The sequence below is a fragment of the Salmo salar genome, chromosome ssa26, assembly GCF_905237065.1.
Source record: "Salmo salar chromosome ssa26, Ssal_v3.1, whole genome shotgun sequence".
Taxonomy (NCBI): domain Eukaryota; kingdom Metazoa; phylum Chordata; class Actinopteri; order Salmoniformes; family Salmonidae; genus Salmo; species Salmo salar.
Window position 1 is genome coordinate 55,186,962 of NC_059467.1, and position 17,025 is coordinate 55,203,986.

Below are 17,025 nucleotides of genomic sequence, written 5' to 3' on the forward strand. Positions count from 1 at the left end.
GTTACACAGCAACAGAAGAGCTGGGGTTTTGTGTGGTCAGAACGAGTCCCCATGTTAGTTACCCAGCAACAGAAGAGCTGGGGTTTTGTGTGGTCAGAACGAGTCCCCATGTTAGTTACCCAGCAACAGAAGAGCTGGGGGTTTTGTGTGGTCAGAACGAGTCCCCATGTTAGTTACCCAGCAACAGAAGAGCTGGGGGTTTTGTGTGGTCAGAACGAGTCCCCATGTTAGTTACCCAGCAACAGAAGAGCTGGGGTTTTGTGTGGTCAGAACGAGTCCCCATGTTAGTTACCCAGCAACAGAAGAGCTGGGGTTTTGTGTGGTCAGAACGAGTCCCCATGTTAGTTACCCAGCAACAGAAGAGCTGGGGGTTTTGTGTGGTCAGAACGACAGTCCCCATGTTAGTTACACAGCAACAGAAGAGCTGGGGTTTTGTGTGGACAGAACGAGTCCCCATGTTAGTTACACAGCAACAGAAGAGCTGGGGTTTTGTGTGGTCAGAACGAGTCCCCATGTTAGTTACACAGCAACAGAAGAGCTGGGGTTTTGTGTGGTCAGAACGAGTCCCCATGTTAGTTACCCAGCAACAGAAGAGCTGGGGTTTTGTGTGGTCAGAACGAGTCCCCATGTTAGTTACACAGCAACAGAAGAGCTGGGGTTTTGTGTGGTCAGAACGAGTCCCCATGTTAGTTACACAGCAACAGAAGAGCTGGGGTTTTGTGTGGTCAGAACGAGTCCCCATGTTAGTTACACAGCAACAGAAGAGCTGGGGTTTTGTGTGGTCAGAACGAGTCCCCATGTTAGTTACCCAGCAACAGAAGAGCTGGGGTTTTGTGTGGTCAGAACGAGTCCCCATGTTAGTTACACAGCAACAGAAGAGCTGGGGTTTTGTGTGGTCAGAACGAGTCCCCATGTTAGTTACACAGCAACAGAAGAGCTGGGGTTTTGTGTGGTCAGAACGAGTCCCCATGTTAGTTACCCAGCAACAGAAGAGCTGGGGTTTTGTGTGGTCAGAACGAGTCCCCATGTTAGTTATACAGCAACAGAAGAGCTGGGGGTTTTGTGTGGTCAGAACGAGTCCCCATGTTAGTTACACAGCAACAGAAGAGCTGGGGTTTTGTGTGGTCAGAACGTGAACGAGTCCCCATGTTAGTTACACAGCAACAGAAGAGCTGGGGTTTTGTGTGGTCAGAACGTGAACGAGTCCCCATGTTAGTTACCCAGCAACAGAAGAGCTGGGGTTTTGTGTGGTCAGAACGTGAACGAGTCCCCATGTTAGTTATACAGCAACAGAAGAGCTGGGGGTTTTGTGTGGTCAGAACGAGTCCCCATGTTAGTTACCCAGCAACAGAAGAGCTGGGGTTTTGTGTGGTCAGAACGAGTCCCCATGTTAGTTACACAGCAACAGAAGAGCTGGGGTTTTGTGTGGTCAGAACGAGTCCCCATGTTAGTTATACAGCAACAGAAGAGCTGGGGTTTTGTGTGGTCAGAACGTGAACGAGTCCCCATGTTAGTTATACAGCAACAGAAGAGCTGGGGTTTTGTGTGGTCAGAACGAGTCCCCATGTTAGTTATACAGCAACAGAAGAGCTGGGGTTTTGTGTGGTCAGAACGAGTCCCCATGTTAGTTACACAGCAACAGAAGAGCTGGGGTTTTGTGTGGTCAGAACGAGTCCCCATGTTAGTTACACAGCAACAGAAGAGCTGGGGTTTTGTGTGGTCAGAACGAGTCCCCATGTTAGTTACACAGCAACAGAAGAGCTGGGGTTTTGTGTGGTCAGAACGAGTCCCCATGTTAGTTATACAGCAACAGAAGAGCTGGGGTTTTGTGTGGTCAGAACGAGACCCCATGTTAGTTATACAGCAACAGAAGAGCTGGGGTTTTGTGTGGTCAGAACGTGAACGAGTCCCCATGTTAGTTATACAGCAACAGAAGAGCTGGGGTTTTGTGTGGTCAGAACGAGTCCCCATGTTAGTTATACAGCAACAGAAGAGCTGGGGTTTTGTGTGGTCAGAACGAGTCCCCATGTTAGTTACACAGCAACAGAAGAGCTGGGGGTTTTGTGTGGTCATAACGAGTCCCCATGTTAGTTACACAGCAACAGAAGAGCTGGGGTTTTGTGTGGTCAGAACGAGTCCCCATGTTAGTTACACAGCAACAGAAGAGCTGGGGTTTTGTGTGGTCAGAACGAGTCCCCATGTTAGTTATACAGCAACAGAAGAGCTGGGGTTTTGTGTGGTCAGAACGAGTCCCCATGTTAGTTACACAGCAACAGAAGAGCTGGGGTTTTGTGTGGTCAGAACGAGTCCCCATGTTAGTTACCCAGCAACAGAAGAGCTGGGGTTTTGTGTGGTCAGAACGAGTCCCCATGTTAGTTATACAGCAACAGAAGAGCTGGGGTTTTGTGTGGTCAGAACGTGAACGAGTCCCCATGTTAGTTATACAGCAACAGAAGAGCTGGGGTTTTGTGTGGTCAGAACGAGTCCCCATGTTAGTTATACAGCAACAGAAGAGCTGGGGTTTTGTGTGGTCAGAACATGAACGAGTCCCCATGTTAGTTACACAGCAACAGAAGAGCTGGGGTTTTGTGTGGTCAGAAGGTGAACGAGTCCCCATGTAGGTTATACAGCAACAGAAGAGCTGGGGTTTTGTGTGGTCAGAAGGTGAACGAGTCCCCATGTTAGTTACCCAGCAACAGAAGAGCTGGGGTTTTGTGTGGTCAGAACGAGTCCCCATGTTAGTTATACAGCAACAGAAGAGCTGGGGTTTTGTGTGGTCAGAACGAGTCCCCATGTTAGTTATACAGCAACAGAAGAGCTGGGGTTTTGTGTGGTCAGAAGGTGAACGAGTCCCCATGTTAGTTATACAGCAACAGAAGAGCTGGGGTTTTGTGTGGTCAGAACGAGTCCCCATGTTAGTTACCCAGCAACAGAAGAGCTGGGGTTTTGTGTGGTCAGAACGAGTCCCCATGTTAGTTATACAGCAACAGAAGAGCTGGGGTTTTGTGTGGTCAGAACGAGTCCCCATGTTAGTTACCCAGCAACAGAAGAGCTGGGGTTTTGTGTGGTCAGAATCGAGTCCCCATGTTAGTTACCCAGCAACAGAAGAGCTGGGGTTTTGTGTGGTCAGAATCGAGTCCCCATGTTAGTTATACAGCAACAGAAGAGCTGGGGTTTTGTGTGGTCAGAACGAAGTCCCCATGTTAGTTACCCAGCAACAGAAGAGCTGGGGTTTTGTGTGGTCAGAACGAGTCCCCATGTTAGTTATACAGCAACAGAAGAGCTGGGGTTTTGTGTGGTCAGAACGAGTCCCCATGTTAGTTACACAGCAACAGAAGAGCTGGGGGTTTTGTGTGGTCAGAACGAGTCCCCATGTTAGTTACCCAGCAACAGAAGAGCTGGGGTTTTGTGTGGTCAGAACGAGTCCCCATGTTAGTTACCCAGCAACAGAAGAGCTGGGGTTTTGTGTGGTCATAACGAGTCCCCATGTTAGTTACCCAGCAACAGAAGAGCTGGGGGTTTGTGTGGTCAGAACGAGTCCCCATGTTAGTTATACAGCAACAGAAGAGCTGGGGTTTTGTGTGGTCAGAACTAGTCCCCATGTTAGTTACCCAGCAACAGAAGAGCTGGGGTTTTGTGTGGTCAGAACGTGAACGAGTCCCCATGTTAGTTACCCAGCAACTGTTCTTAATCTGTTTCAACCTCAGAACAGGCAGAAAAGACCCCTTCAAGAGGAATCCCACCCCCCATTTCACTGTTTTCAACATTCCTGCTCATGTTAAAGAATATATTCATCATGTTTTAAATGTCTCTAATATCTGGTGTTTTGTTCCACCAGGATCGGAGGGACTATCCCCATAGTGTACACCTACTTTGCAGAGTTTCTCCAGATGGATAAGAGAGGGGAGCACCTTAGCTGGCTGTGTATGTTCTGGATGTTTGGTGGACTCTACGCCTCCTTCACAGCCTGGGGGATCATCCCACACTACGGTACAGAGACACACTGCTGTTATGTAATACTTTACCAATGTCATAGTAGATTAACTGAGCTTGTTTGGGCTTGACCTGACCAAGCCCTTGGTGGAGAACATGGACTCTTTGAGCTCAGCTGTAACGTCACCCAGCAGGTAATGGCCCTGACTGTGCTGTTGTTGTTATTGATGATGATGATGATGGTGGTGGTGGTGGTGATGGTGGTGGTGGTGGTGGTGATGGTGGTGGTGGTGGTGGTGGTGGTGATGATGGTGATGATGATGGTGGTGGTGATGGTGGTGATGGTGATGATGATGGTGATGGTAGTGATGGTGATGGTGGTGGTGATGGTGGTGGTGATGGTGGTGATAATGATGGTGGTGGTGGTGATGATGGTGGTGGTGGTGGTGGTGATGGTGATGATGGTGATGATGGTGGTGGTGGTGGTGGTGATGATGGTGATGGTGGTGATGATGGTGGTGGTGGTGATGATGAATGATGATGATGGTGGTGATGGTGGTGATGATGGTGATGGTAGTGATGGTGATGGTGGTGGTGGTGATGATGGTGGTGGTGATGGTGATGATGATGATGATGATGGTGATGGTAGTGATGGTGGTGATGATGGTGGTGATGATGGTGGTGATGGTGATGATGATGATGATGGTGATGGTGGTGATGATGGTGGTGGTGATGGTGGTGATGGTGGTGATGATGGTGATGGTAGTGATGGTGATGGTGATGGTGATGGTGGTGATGATGGTGACGAAGGTGACGATGGTGGTGGTGGTGGTGATGGTGGTGATAGTGGTGATGGTGGTGGTGATGATGGTGGTGGTGATGATGATGATGATGATGGTGATGAAGGTGATGATGGTGGTGGTGATGGTGGTGATAGTGGTGATGGTGGTGATGGTGGTGGTGATGATGGTGGTGGTGGTGATGGTGGTGATGATGGTGGTGATGGTGGTGGTGATAGTGGTGATGGTGGTGATGGTGGTGATGGTGGTGATTTTGGTGGTGGTGATGATGATGGTGACGAAGGTGATGATGGTGGTGGTGGTGATGGTGGTGATAGTGGTGATGGTGGTGATGGTGGTGGTGATGGTGGTGATGATGGTGGTGGTGATGGTGATAGTGTTGATGATTAAGGATGATGGTGGTGGTGTTGGTGATAGTGATGATGGTGGTGGTGATGGTGATGATGGTGATGGTGGTGATGATTGTGACGAAGGTGACGATGGTGGTGGTGATGGTGGTGGTGATGATGATGGTGATGGTGATGATTATGGTGATGGTGGTAATGGTGGTGATGGTGATGATGATGATGGTGACGAAGGTGATGATGGTGGTGGTGGTGGTGGTGGTGATGGGTGGTGGTGGTGGTGGTGATGATGGTGGTGGTGGTGGTGATGTGGTGGTGGTGGTGGTGATGGTGGTGGTGGTGCTGATGGTGGTGGTTGGTGGTGGTGATGGTGGTGATGATGGTGGTGGTGGTGGTGGTGATGGTGGTGGTGATGATGATGGTGATGGTGATGGTGGTGATGGTGGTGATGATGGTGGTGGTGGTGGTGGTGATGGTGGTGATGGTGGTGATGATGGTGGTGGTGGTGGTGGTGATGGTGGTGGTGGTGGTGGTGATGGTGGTGGTGGTGGTGGTGATGGTGGTGGTGGTGATGATGGTGGTGATGGTGGTGGTGATGGTGGTGATAGGGGTGGTGGTGGTGATGATGGTGGTGATGGTGGTGGTGGTGGTGGTGATGGTGGTGGTGGTGATGATGGTGGTGATGGTGGTGGTGGTGATGATGGTGGTGGTGGTGGTGATGCTGGTGATGATGGTGGTGGTGGAGGTGGTGGTGGTGGTGGTGATGGTGGTGATGCTGGTGATGATGGTGGTGGTGGTGGTGATGGTGGTGGTGGTGATGGTGGTGGTGGTGATGGTGGTGGTGATGATGGTGGTGGTGATGGTGGTGATGGTGGTGGTGGTGATGGTGGTGGTGATGATGGTGGTGGTGATGGTGGTGATGGTGGTGATGATGTTATTATCATTATTATTGTTGATGTTGTTGATTTATGTTGTTGTTGTTGATGTCCACCACTGTTCATAAGTTTGGGGTCATTTAGAAATGTCCTTGTTTTTGAAAGAAAAGCACATTTGAACTTTTCAACGGTAGTGTATGTTGTTGTTGTTGATGTTGTTATTGTTGATGTTGATGTTGTTGATGTTGATGTTGTTATTGTTGATGTTGTTATTGTTGATGTTGTTATTGTTGATGTTGATGTTGTTATTGTTGATGTTGTTATTGTTGATGTTGTTGTTATTGTTGATGTTGTTGTTATTGTTGATGTTGTTATTGTTGATGTTGTTGTTATTATTGTTGATGTTGTTATTGTTGATGTTGTTGTTATTGTTGTTGATGTATGTTGATGTTGTTATTGTTGATGTTGTTATTGTTGATGTTGTTGTTATTATTGTTGATGTTGTTATTGTTGATGTTGTTGTTATTGTTGATGTTGTTGTTGTTGATGATGTTGTTATTGTTGATGTTGTTATTGTTGATGTTGTTGTTATTGTTGTTGATGTATGTTGATGTTGTTATTGTTGATGTTGTTGTTATTGTTGATGTTGTTGTTGTTATTGTTGATGTTGTTATTGTTGATGTTGTTGTTGTTGTTGATGTTGTTGTTGTTGTTGTTATTGATGATGATGTTGTTGTTATTGTTGATGTTGTTGTTGTTGTTATTGTTGATGTTGTTGTTTTTGTTGATGTTGTTGTTGTTATTGATGATGATGTTGTTATTGTTGATGTTGTTATTGTTGATGTTGTTGTTATTGTTGTTGATGTTGTTGTTATTGTTATTGATGATGATGTTGATGTTGTTATTGTTGATGTTGTTGTTATTGTTGATGTTGATGATGATGTTGTTGTTATTGTTGATGTTGTTGTTATTGTTGATGTTGTTGTTATTGTTATTGTTGATGTTGTTGTTATTGTTGATGTTGATGATGATGTTGTTATTGTTGATGTTGTTGTTATTGTTGATGTTGTTGTTATTGTTGATGTTGATGATGATGTTGTTGTTATTGTTATTGATGATGATGTTGTTGTTATTGTTGATGTTGTTGTTGTTGTTGATAATGTTGTTGTTATTGTTGATGTTGTTGTTGTTGTTGATAATGTTGTTGTTATTGTTGATGGTGTTGTTGTTGCAGGCTGGGGCATCAGCCTGGGGACACAGTACCAGATCCACACCTGGAGAGTATTCATCCTGGTGTGTATGTTTCCAGCCATCATTGCCCTCATTGGACTGGTCTTCATGCCAGAGAGCCCACGCTTCTTCCTGGAGGTAACAGACTGTGTGTGTGTGTGTGTGTATGTGTGTGAGTGTGTGAGTGTTAGTGTGTGTGAGCGTGCGTGCGTGCGTGCGTGCATGCGTGTGTGTGTGTACAGCTTCGGCTTCCCTGTGGCTCAGTTGGTAGAGCATGGTGTTTGCAACGCCAGCATGGTGTTTGCAACGCCAGGGTTGTGGGTTCGATTCCCACGGGGGGCCAATGCAAGAAAAAAACAACAAAAAAAAGAGGATTAAACGTATGAAATGTCTGAATTCACTACTGTAAGTCGCTCTGGATAAGAGCGTCTGCTAAATGACTAACATGTAAAATGTAAATGTACAGTATGCAGCTTTTTTTACCCATATTTTACCAGGTAAGTTGACTGACAACACGTTCTCATTTACAGCAACAACCTGGGGAATAGTTTCAGGGGAGAGGAGGGGGGGGGATTTAATGAACCAACAAGCAGCCAATTGGAAGAATCAGGATGAGATTGTTGATGTTAGGATGACTCAGCAGCCACATAGCATTCTGATATTAGGATGACTCAGCAGCCATGTAGCATTCTGATATTAGGATGACTCAGCAGCCACATAGCATTCTGATATTAGGATGACTCAGCAGCCACATAGCGTTCTGATATTAGGATGACTCAGCAGCCACATAGCATTCTGATATTAGGATGACTCAGCAGCCACGTAGCATTCTGATATTAGGATGACTCAGCAGCCACGTAGCGTTCTGATATTAGGATGACTCAGCAGCCACATAGCATTCTGATATTAGGATGACTCAGCAGCCACGTAGCATTCTGATATTAGGATGACTCAGCAGCCACGTAGCATTCTGATATTAGGATGACTCAGCAGCCACATAGCATTCTGATATTAGGATGACTCAGCAGCCACGTAGCATTCTGATATTAGGATGACTCAGCAGCCACATAGCATTCTGATATTAGGATGACTCAGCAGCCACATAGCATTCTGATATTAGGATGACTCAGCAGCCACATAGCATTCTGATATTAGGATGACTCAGCAGCCACATAGCATTCTGATATTAGGATGACTCAGCAGCCACGTAGCATTCTGATATTAGGATGACTCAGCAGCCACATAGCATTCTGATATTAGGATGACTCAGCAGCCACATAGCATTCTGATATTAGGATGACTCAGCAGCCACATAGCATTCTGATATTAGGATGACTCAGCAGCCATGTAGCATTCTGATATTAGGATGACTCAGCAGCCATGTAGCATTCTGATATTAGGATGACTCAGCAGCCACATAGCATTCTGATGTTAGGATGACTCAGCAGCCACATAGCATTCTGATATTAGGATGACTCAGCAGCCATGTAGCATTCTGATATTAGGATGACTCAGCAGCCACGTAGCATTCTGATATTAGGATGACTCAGCAGCCATGTAGCATTCTGATATTAGGATGACTCAGCAGCCACGTAGCATTCTGATATTAGGATGACTCAGCAGCCATGTAGCATTCTGATATTAGGATGACTCAGCAGCCACGTAGCATTCTGATATTAGGATGACTCAGCAGCCATGTAGCATTCTGATATTAGGATGACTCAGCAGCCACATAGCATTCTGATATTAGGATGACTCAGCAGCCATGTAGCATTCTGATATTAGGATGACTCAGCAGCCACGTAGCATTCTGATATTAGGATGACTCAGCAGCCACGTAGCATTCTGATATTAGGATGACTCAGCAGCCACGTAGCATTCTGATATTAGGATGACTCAGCAGCCACATAGCATTCTGATGTTAGGATGACTCAGCAGCCACATAGCATTCTGATATTAGGATGACTCAGCAGCCACATAGCATTCTGATGTTAGGATGACTCAGCAGCCACGTAGCATTCTGATATTAGGATGACTCAGCAGCCACATAGCATTCTGATGTTAGGATGACTCAGCAGCCACATAGCATTCTGATATTAGGATGACTCAGCAGCCACATAGCATTCTGATGTTAGGATGACTCAGCAGCCACGTAGCATTCTGATATTAGGATGACTCAGCAGCCACGTAGCGTTCTGATATTAGGATGACTCAGCAGCCACGTAGCGTTCTGATATTAGGATGACTCAGCAGCCATGTAGCGTTCAGCCTCTGAAAATAAAACCAGAAGTAAATCACACTGCTTTGTTGTTTCACACAGAGTTGAAATAGTTGAAACATCTCCTCCGGGCCCTTATTCCTTCTACACTCTTAGAAAACAGGGTTCCAAAAAGGTTCTTCGGCTTTCCCCGTATGATAACCACCTTTGGTTCCAGGTAGAACTCTGTTGGGTTCCATGTAGAACCAGAAGGGTTCCAACTGGAAGCAAAAAGGGTTCTTCAAAGGGTTCTCCTACGGGGACAGTTCCTACGTGGAACCAAAAAGGGTTCTATCTGGAACCCAAAAGAGTTCTACCTTGAACCAAAAAGGGTTCTCCTGTGGGTACAGCTGAAGAACCCTTTTAGGTTCTAGAAAGCACCTTTTTTTCTAAGAGCGTAGCTGTACATTCCACTTTCTATGGCGTTGTATATTCCAGTAGCTACATGTGATAGGATGACAGATGTTTCTGTCTGTCTCTGTCAGAATGGGAGACATGACGAGGCCTGGATGATTCTGAGACAGGTCCATGATACCAACTGGAAAGCCAAGGGAGAACCAGAGAGGGTATTCACTGTGAGTACACCACCGGTCAAAACCAACACCTCTCCTCTGGTACAGTCAACCAGAGAGGGTATTCACTGTGAGTACACCACCGGTCAAAACCAACAACTCTCCTCTAGTACAGTCAACCAGAGAGGGTATTCACTGTGAGTACACCACCGGTCAAAACCAACACCTCTCCTCTGGGAACAGTCAACCAGAGAGGGTATTCACTGTGAGTACACCACCGGTCAAAACCAACAACTCTCCTCTAGTACAGTCAACCAGAGAGGGTATTCACTGTGAGTACACCACCGGTCAAAACCAACACCTCTCCTCTGGGAACAGTCAACCAGAGAGGGTATTCACTGTGAGTACACCACCGGTCAAAACCAACAACTCTCCTCTAGTACAGTCAACCAGAGAGGGTATTCACTGTGAGTACACCACCGGTCAAAACCAACACCTCTCCTCTGGGAACAGTCAACCAGAGAGGGTATTCACTGTGAGTACACCACCGGTCAAACCAACAACTCTCCTCTAGTACAGTCAACCAGAGAGGGTATTCACTGTGAGTACACCACCGGTCAAAACCAACACCTCTCCTCTGGGAACAGTCAACCAGAGAGGGTATTCACTGTGAGTACACCACCGGTCAAAACCAACAACTCTCCTCTAGTACAGTCAACCAGAGAGGGTATTCACTGTGAGTACACCACCGGTCAAAACCAACAACTCTCCTCTAGTACAGTCAACCAGAGAGGGTATTCACTGTGAGTACACCACCGGTCAAAACCAACACCTCTCCTCTGGGAACAGTCAACCAGAGAGGGTATTCACTGTGAGTACACCACCGGTCAAACCAACAACTCTCCTCTAGTACAGTCAACCAGAGAGGGTATTCACTGTGAGTACACCACCGGTCAAACCAACACCTCTCCTCTGGGAACAGTCAACCAGAGAGGGTATTCACTGTGAGTACACCACCGGTCAAAACCAACAACTCTCCTCTAGTACAGTCAACCAGAGAGGGTATTCACTGTGAGTACACCACCGGTCAAAACCAACACCTCTCCTCTGGGAACAGTCAACCAGAGAGGGTATTCACTGTGAGTACACCACCGGTCAAACCAACAACTCTCCTCTAGTACAGTCAACCAGAGAGGGTATTCACTGTGAGTACACCACCGGTCAAACCAACACCTCTCCTCTGGGAACAGTCAACCAGAGAGGGTATTCACTGTGAGTACACCACCGGTCAAAACCAACAACTCTCCTCTAGTACAGTCAAACAGAGAGGGTATTCACTGTGAGTACACCACCGGTCAAAACCAACAACTCTCCTCTAGTACAGTCAACCAGAGAGGGTATTCACTGTGAGTACACCACCGGTCAAACCAACAACTCTCCTCTAGTACAGTCAACCAGAGAGGGTATTCACTGTGAGTACACCACCGGTCAAAACCAACAACTCTCCTCTAGTACAGTCAACCAGAGAGGGTATTCACTGTGAGTACACCAACGGTCAAAACCAACAACTCTCCTCTAGTACAGTCAACCAGAGAGAGTATTCACTGTGAGTACACCACCGGTCAAACCAACAACTCTCCTCTAGTACAGTCAACCAGAGAGGGTATTCACTGTGAGTACACCACCGGTCAAACCAACACCTCTCCTCTGGGAACAGTCAACCAGAGAGGGTATTCACTGTGAGTACACCACCGGTCAAAACCAACAACTCTCCTCTAGTACAGTCAAACAGAGAGGGTATTCACTGTGAGTACACCACCGGTCAAAACCAACAACTCTCCTCTAGTACAGTCAACCAGAGAGGGTATTCACTGTGAGTACACCACCGGTCAAACCAACAACTCTCCTCTAGTACAGTCAACCAGAGAGGGTATTCACTGTGAGTACACCACCGGTCAAAACCAACAACTCTCCTCTAGTACAGTCAACCAGAGAGGGTATTCACTGTGAGTACACCAACGGTCAAAACCAACAACTCTCCTCTAGTACAGTCAACCAGAGAGGGTATTCACTGTGAGTACACCACCGGTCAAACCAACAACTCTCCTCTAGTACAGTCAACCAGAGAGGGTATTCACTGTGAGTACACCACCGGTCAAAACCAACAACTCTCCTCTAGTACAGTCAACCAGAGAGGGTATTCACTGTGAGTACACCAACGGTCAAAACCAACAACTCTCCTCTAGTACAGTCAACCAGAGAGGGTATTCACTGTGAGTACACCAATGGTCAAACCAACAACTCTCCTCTAGTACAGTCAACCAGAGAGGGTATTCACTGTGAGTACACCACCGGTCAAAACCAACAACTCTCCTCTAGTACAGTCAAACAGAGAGGGTATTCACTGTGAGTACACCACCGGTCAAAACCAACAACTCTCCTCTAGTACAGACAACCAGAGAGGGTATTCACTGTGAGTACACCACCGGTCAAAACCAACAACTCTCCTTTAGTACAGTCAACCAGAGAGGGTATTCACTGTGAGTACACCGCCGGTCAAAACCAACAACTCTCCTCTAGTACAGTCATGAGAACCATACTCCTAGTTCTACAACAATATAATGTAATATAATCTCTCCTGTCCCTCCTGTCAGGTGTCCAACATCACGACTCCTAAGACCCAGGAAGACGAGTTCATTGAGATACAGAGTGACACTGGGACATCCTTCCAGCGCTGGACTGTCAGACACACCAACCTCCTGAAACAGGTAACAGCTGGACTGTCAGACACCAACCTCCTGAAACAGGTAACAGCTGGACTGTCAGACACCAACCGCCTCAAACAGGTAACAGCTGGACTGTCAGACACCAACCTCCTGAAACAGGTAACAGCTGGACTGTCAGACACACCAACCTCCTGAAACAGGTAACAGCTGGACTGTCAGACACACCAACCTCCTGAAACAGGTACCAGCTGGACTGTCAGACACCAACCTCCTGAAACAGGTAACAGCTGGACTGTCAGACACCAACCTCCTGAAACAGGTAACAGCTGGACTGTCAGACACCAACCTCCTGAAACAGGTAACAGCTGGACTTTCAGACACCAACCTCCTGAAACAGGTAACAGCTGGACTGTCAGACACCAACCTCCTGAAACAGGTAACAGCTGGACTGTCAGACACCAACCTCCTGAAACAGGTAACAGCTGGACTGTCAGACACCAACCTCCTGAAACAGGTAACAGCTGGACTGTCAGACACACCAACCTCCTGAAACAGGTAACAGCTGGACTGTCAGACACCAACCTCCTGAAACAGGTACCAGCTGGACTGTCAGACACCAACCTCCTCAAACAGGTACCAGCTGGACTGTCAGACACCAACCTCCTGAAACAGGTAACAGCTGGACTGTCAGACACCAACCTCCTGAAACAGGTAACAGCTGGACTGTCAGACACACCAACCTCCTGAAACAGGTAACAGCTGGACTGTCAGACACACCAACCTCCTGAAACAGGTAACAGCTGGACTGTCAGACACCAACCTCCTGAAACAGGTAACAGCTGGACTGTCAGACACCAACCTCCTGAAACAGGTAACAGCTGGACTGTCAGACACCAACCTCCTGAAACAGGTAACAGCTGGACTGTCAGACACCAACCTCCTGAAACAGGTAACAGCTGGACTGTCAGACACCAACCGCCTCAAACAGGTAACAGCTGGACTGTCAGACACCAACCTCCTGAAACAGGTAACAGCTGGACTGTCAGACACACCAACCTCCTGAAACAGGTAACAGCTGGACTGTCAGACACACCAACCTCCTGAAACAGGTACCAGCTGGACTGTCAGACACCAACCTCCTGAAACAGGTAACAGCTGGACTGTCAGACACCAACCTCCTGAAACAGGTAACAGCTGGACTGTCAGACACCAACCTCCTGAAACAGGTAACAGCTGGACTTTCAGACACCAACCTCCTGAAACAGGTAACAGCTGGACTGTCAGACACCAACCTCCTGAAACAGGTAACAGCTGGACTGTCAGACACCAACCTCCTGAAACAGGTAACAGCTGGACTGTCAGACACCAACCTCCTGAAACAGGTAACAGCTGGACTGTCAGACACACCAACCTCCTGAAACAGGTAACAGCTGGACTGTCAGACACCAACCTCCTGAAACAGGTACCAGCTGGACTGTCAGACACCAACCTCCTCAAACAGGTACCAGCTGGACTGTCAGACACCAACCTCCTGAAACAGGTAACAGCTGGACTGTCAGACACCAACCTCCTGAAACAGGTAACAGCTGGACTGTCAGACACACCAACCTCCTGAAACAGGTAACAGCTGGACTGTCAGACACACCAACCTCCTGAAACAGGTAACAGCTGGACTGTCAGACACCAACCTCCTGAAACAGGTAACAGCTGGACTGTCAGACACCAACCTCCTGAAACAGGTAACAGCTGGACTGTCAGACACACCAACCTCCTGAAACAGGTAACAGCTGGACTGTCAGACACCAACCTCCTGAAACAGGTAACATATAGTATCCATTTCAGAGGGGAGCCCCAACCGGGATTCAATCAGCATCCAACGACTGTCAACCCAACACCTCAGACGTTACACCAAGAGATCCTAGTCACTAGGAGGACGCTAGGTGTTGGATTTAGATGGATACAATACATATTCTTGATTCAAAATGTTTGAGAGTTTTTGAACATTGCCAAATGCACTGCTCTTAAAAGAGTGTGTTGAAAACTGTCAATAGCACTGCTGATAAGAGTGCATCTGAACCAGGACTGTGTTGATAACTGTCAATAGCACTGCTGATAAGAGTGTATCTGAACCAGGACTGTGTTGATAACTGCCTATAGCACTGCTGATAAGAGTGTATCTGAACCAGGACTGTGTTGATAACTGTCTATAGCACTGCTGATAAGAGTGTATCTGAACCAGGACTGTGTTGATAACTGTCTATAGCACTGCTGATAAGAGTGCATCTGAACCAGGACTGTGTTGATAACTGTCAATAGCACTGCTGATAAGAGTGCATCTGAACCAGGACTGTGTTGATAACTGCCTATAGCACTGCTGATAAGAGTGCATCTGAACCAGGACTGTGTTGATAACTGCCTATAGCACTGCTGATAAGAGTGCATCTGAACCAGGACTGTGTTGATAACTGCCTATAGCACTGCTGATAAGAGTGTATCTGAACCAGGACTGTGTTGATAACTGTCTATAGCACTGCTGATAAGAGTGCATCTGAACCAGGACTGTGTTGATAACTGTCTATAGCACTGCTGATAAGAGTGCATCTGAACCAGGACTGTGTTGATAACTGCCTATAGCACTGCTGATAAGAGTGTATCTGAACCAGGAGTGTGTTGTTGCCTCTACAGGTGATGCAGAATGTGATATCCCTGGCAGCACCAGACCTCAGACTGCAGAGTCTCTTCCTGGCTATCGTCTGGTTCACCATGGCCTTCAGGTAAAACAAACCGTAGTAACCTTGTGTTGTGAGTAATATCCAACACATCCCCCTGTGTTATTCCATCAGGTGCTCCTAAACCAACACAGGAGATATCCAATCCAGTCAAAAAGCTTTCCAGATGGTGAACGTCTGCGTATCTAAAACTATAACGTGATAGCTTTGCTACGTGTCGAGAGCGCCTGTTAAGTCACAGTCGGACGTGTCAATCACGATGGGTGACTGTTCCTTCTGTGTCTCAGCTACCACGGGCTCTCGGTGTGGTTCCCTGACATGATCAAGTACATGCAGTACGAGGAGTACGAGTCCAAGGTGAAACTCTTCCATCGAGAACGAGTGGAGCGATTCCACTTCAACTTCTCCCTGGTTAACCAGATCCACAAAGAGGGAGAATATGTTCACGACAAGTATGTCACAGTGATGGACACGATGGGATATTTTTGACTGGACAACTAGTATGTTACAATGTTGTCAGATGTCTCCACTGAAGCAGTGCTGTTCTCTCTCTCTCTAAAAAAAAACCCTTGTGCTATCTCTTATCTAGGTTTATGAATATAGAGATCAAGTCTGTGAAGTTTGAAGATTCCCTGTTTGAGAACTGTTACTTTGAGGATGTCAGGTCGACCAACACCTACTTCGAGAACTGCACCATCAAGAACACGGTCTTCTATAACACAGGTAGGGTGTTATATTCTGTGCAAGGATTCTCACAAATCAATCAATTTGTCCCTGATTCAAGCTCCGTAGAGAGACCAGACAAGGTTGTACAATGTCTCCTTTGCTGTTCACCTTAGCCATTGAACCTCATTCTGAGACTATCCGGATATGTGAGGTGTATTATGTATGTGATGTACAGTGCATTTGGAAGGTATTCAGACCCCTCAAATGTTTTCACATTTTGTTACGTTACAGCCCTATTCTAAAATGGATTAAAAATAAAAACAATCCTCATCAATCTACACATAATACCTCATAATGACAAAGCGGAAACAGGTTTTTAGAAATGTTTGCTAATTTATACAAAATAAATTCCTTATTTACATCAGTATTCAGATTCTTTGCTATGACACTCGAAAAAGAGCTCAGGTGCATCCTGTTTTCATTGATCATCCTTGATGTTTCTACAACTTGATTGGAGTCCACCTGTGGTAAATTCAATTGATTGGACATGATTTGGAAAGGCACACACCTGTCTATATAAGGTCCCACAGTTGACAGGGCATATCAGAGCAAAAACTAAGCCATGAGGTCGAAGTAGTTGTCCATAGAGCTCCAAGACAGGATTGTGTCGAGGCACAGATCTGGGGAAGGGTACCAAAACATTTCTGCTGGATTGAAGGTCCCCAAAAACACATTGGCCTCCATCATTTTTAAATCGAAGAAGTTTGGAGCCACCAAGACTCTTCCTAGAGCTGGCTGCCTGGCCAAACTGAGCAATTGGGGGAGAAGGGACTTGGTTAGGGAGGTGACTAAGATGCCAATGTTTACTCTGGCAGAGCTCCATAGTTCCTCTGTGGAGATGGGAGAACCTTCCAGAAGGACAACCATCTCTGCAGCACTCCACCAATCAAGCC

At 46.8% G+C, this 17,025-nt stretch overlaps 1 protein-coding gene across 1 annotated transcript in view; it reads left to right on the forward strand.

Moving 5' to 3' along the window:
• Positions 1–17,025, forward strand: part of sv2ba (synaptic vesicle glycoprotein 2Ba) — a 57,296-nt gene that overhangs the window by 34,276 nt on the left and 5,995 nt on the right. Inside the window, exons 4-10 of the mRNA XM_045708845.1 lie at positions 3,839–3,990; positions 7,187–7,320; positions 9,925–10,014; positions 12,606–12,719; positions 15,363–15,451; positions 15,694–15,858; positions 15,996–16,129. Of these exons, the coding sequence (XP_045564801.1) occupies positions 3,839–3,990; positions 7,187–7,320; positions 9,925–10,014; positions 12,606–12,719; positions 15,363–15,451; positions 15,694–15,858; positions 15,996–16,129 (878 nt within the window). The remainder of the gene's footprint in view (positions 1–3,838; positions 3,991–7,186; positions 7,321–9,924; positions 10,015–12,605; positions 12,720–15,362; positions 15,452–15,693; positions 15,859–15,995; positions 16,130–17,025) is intronic.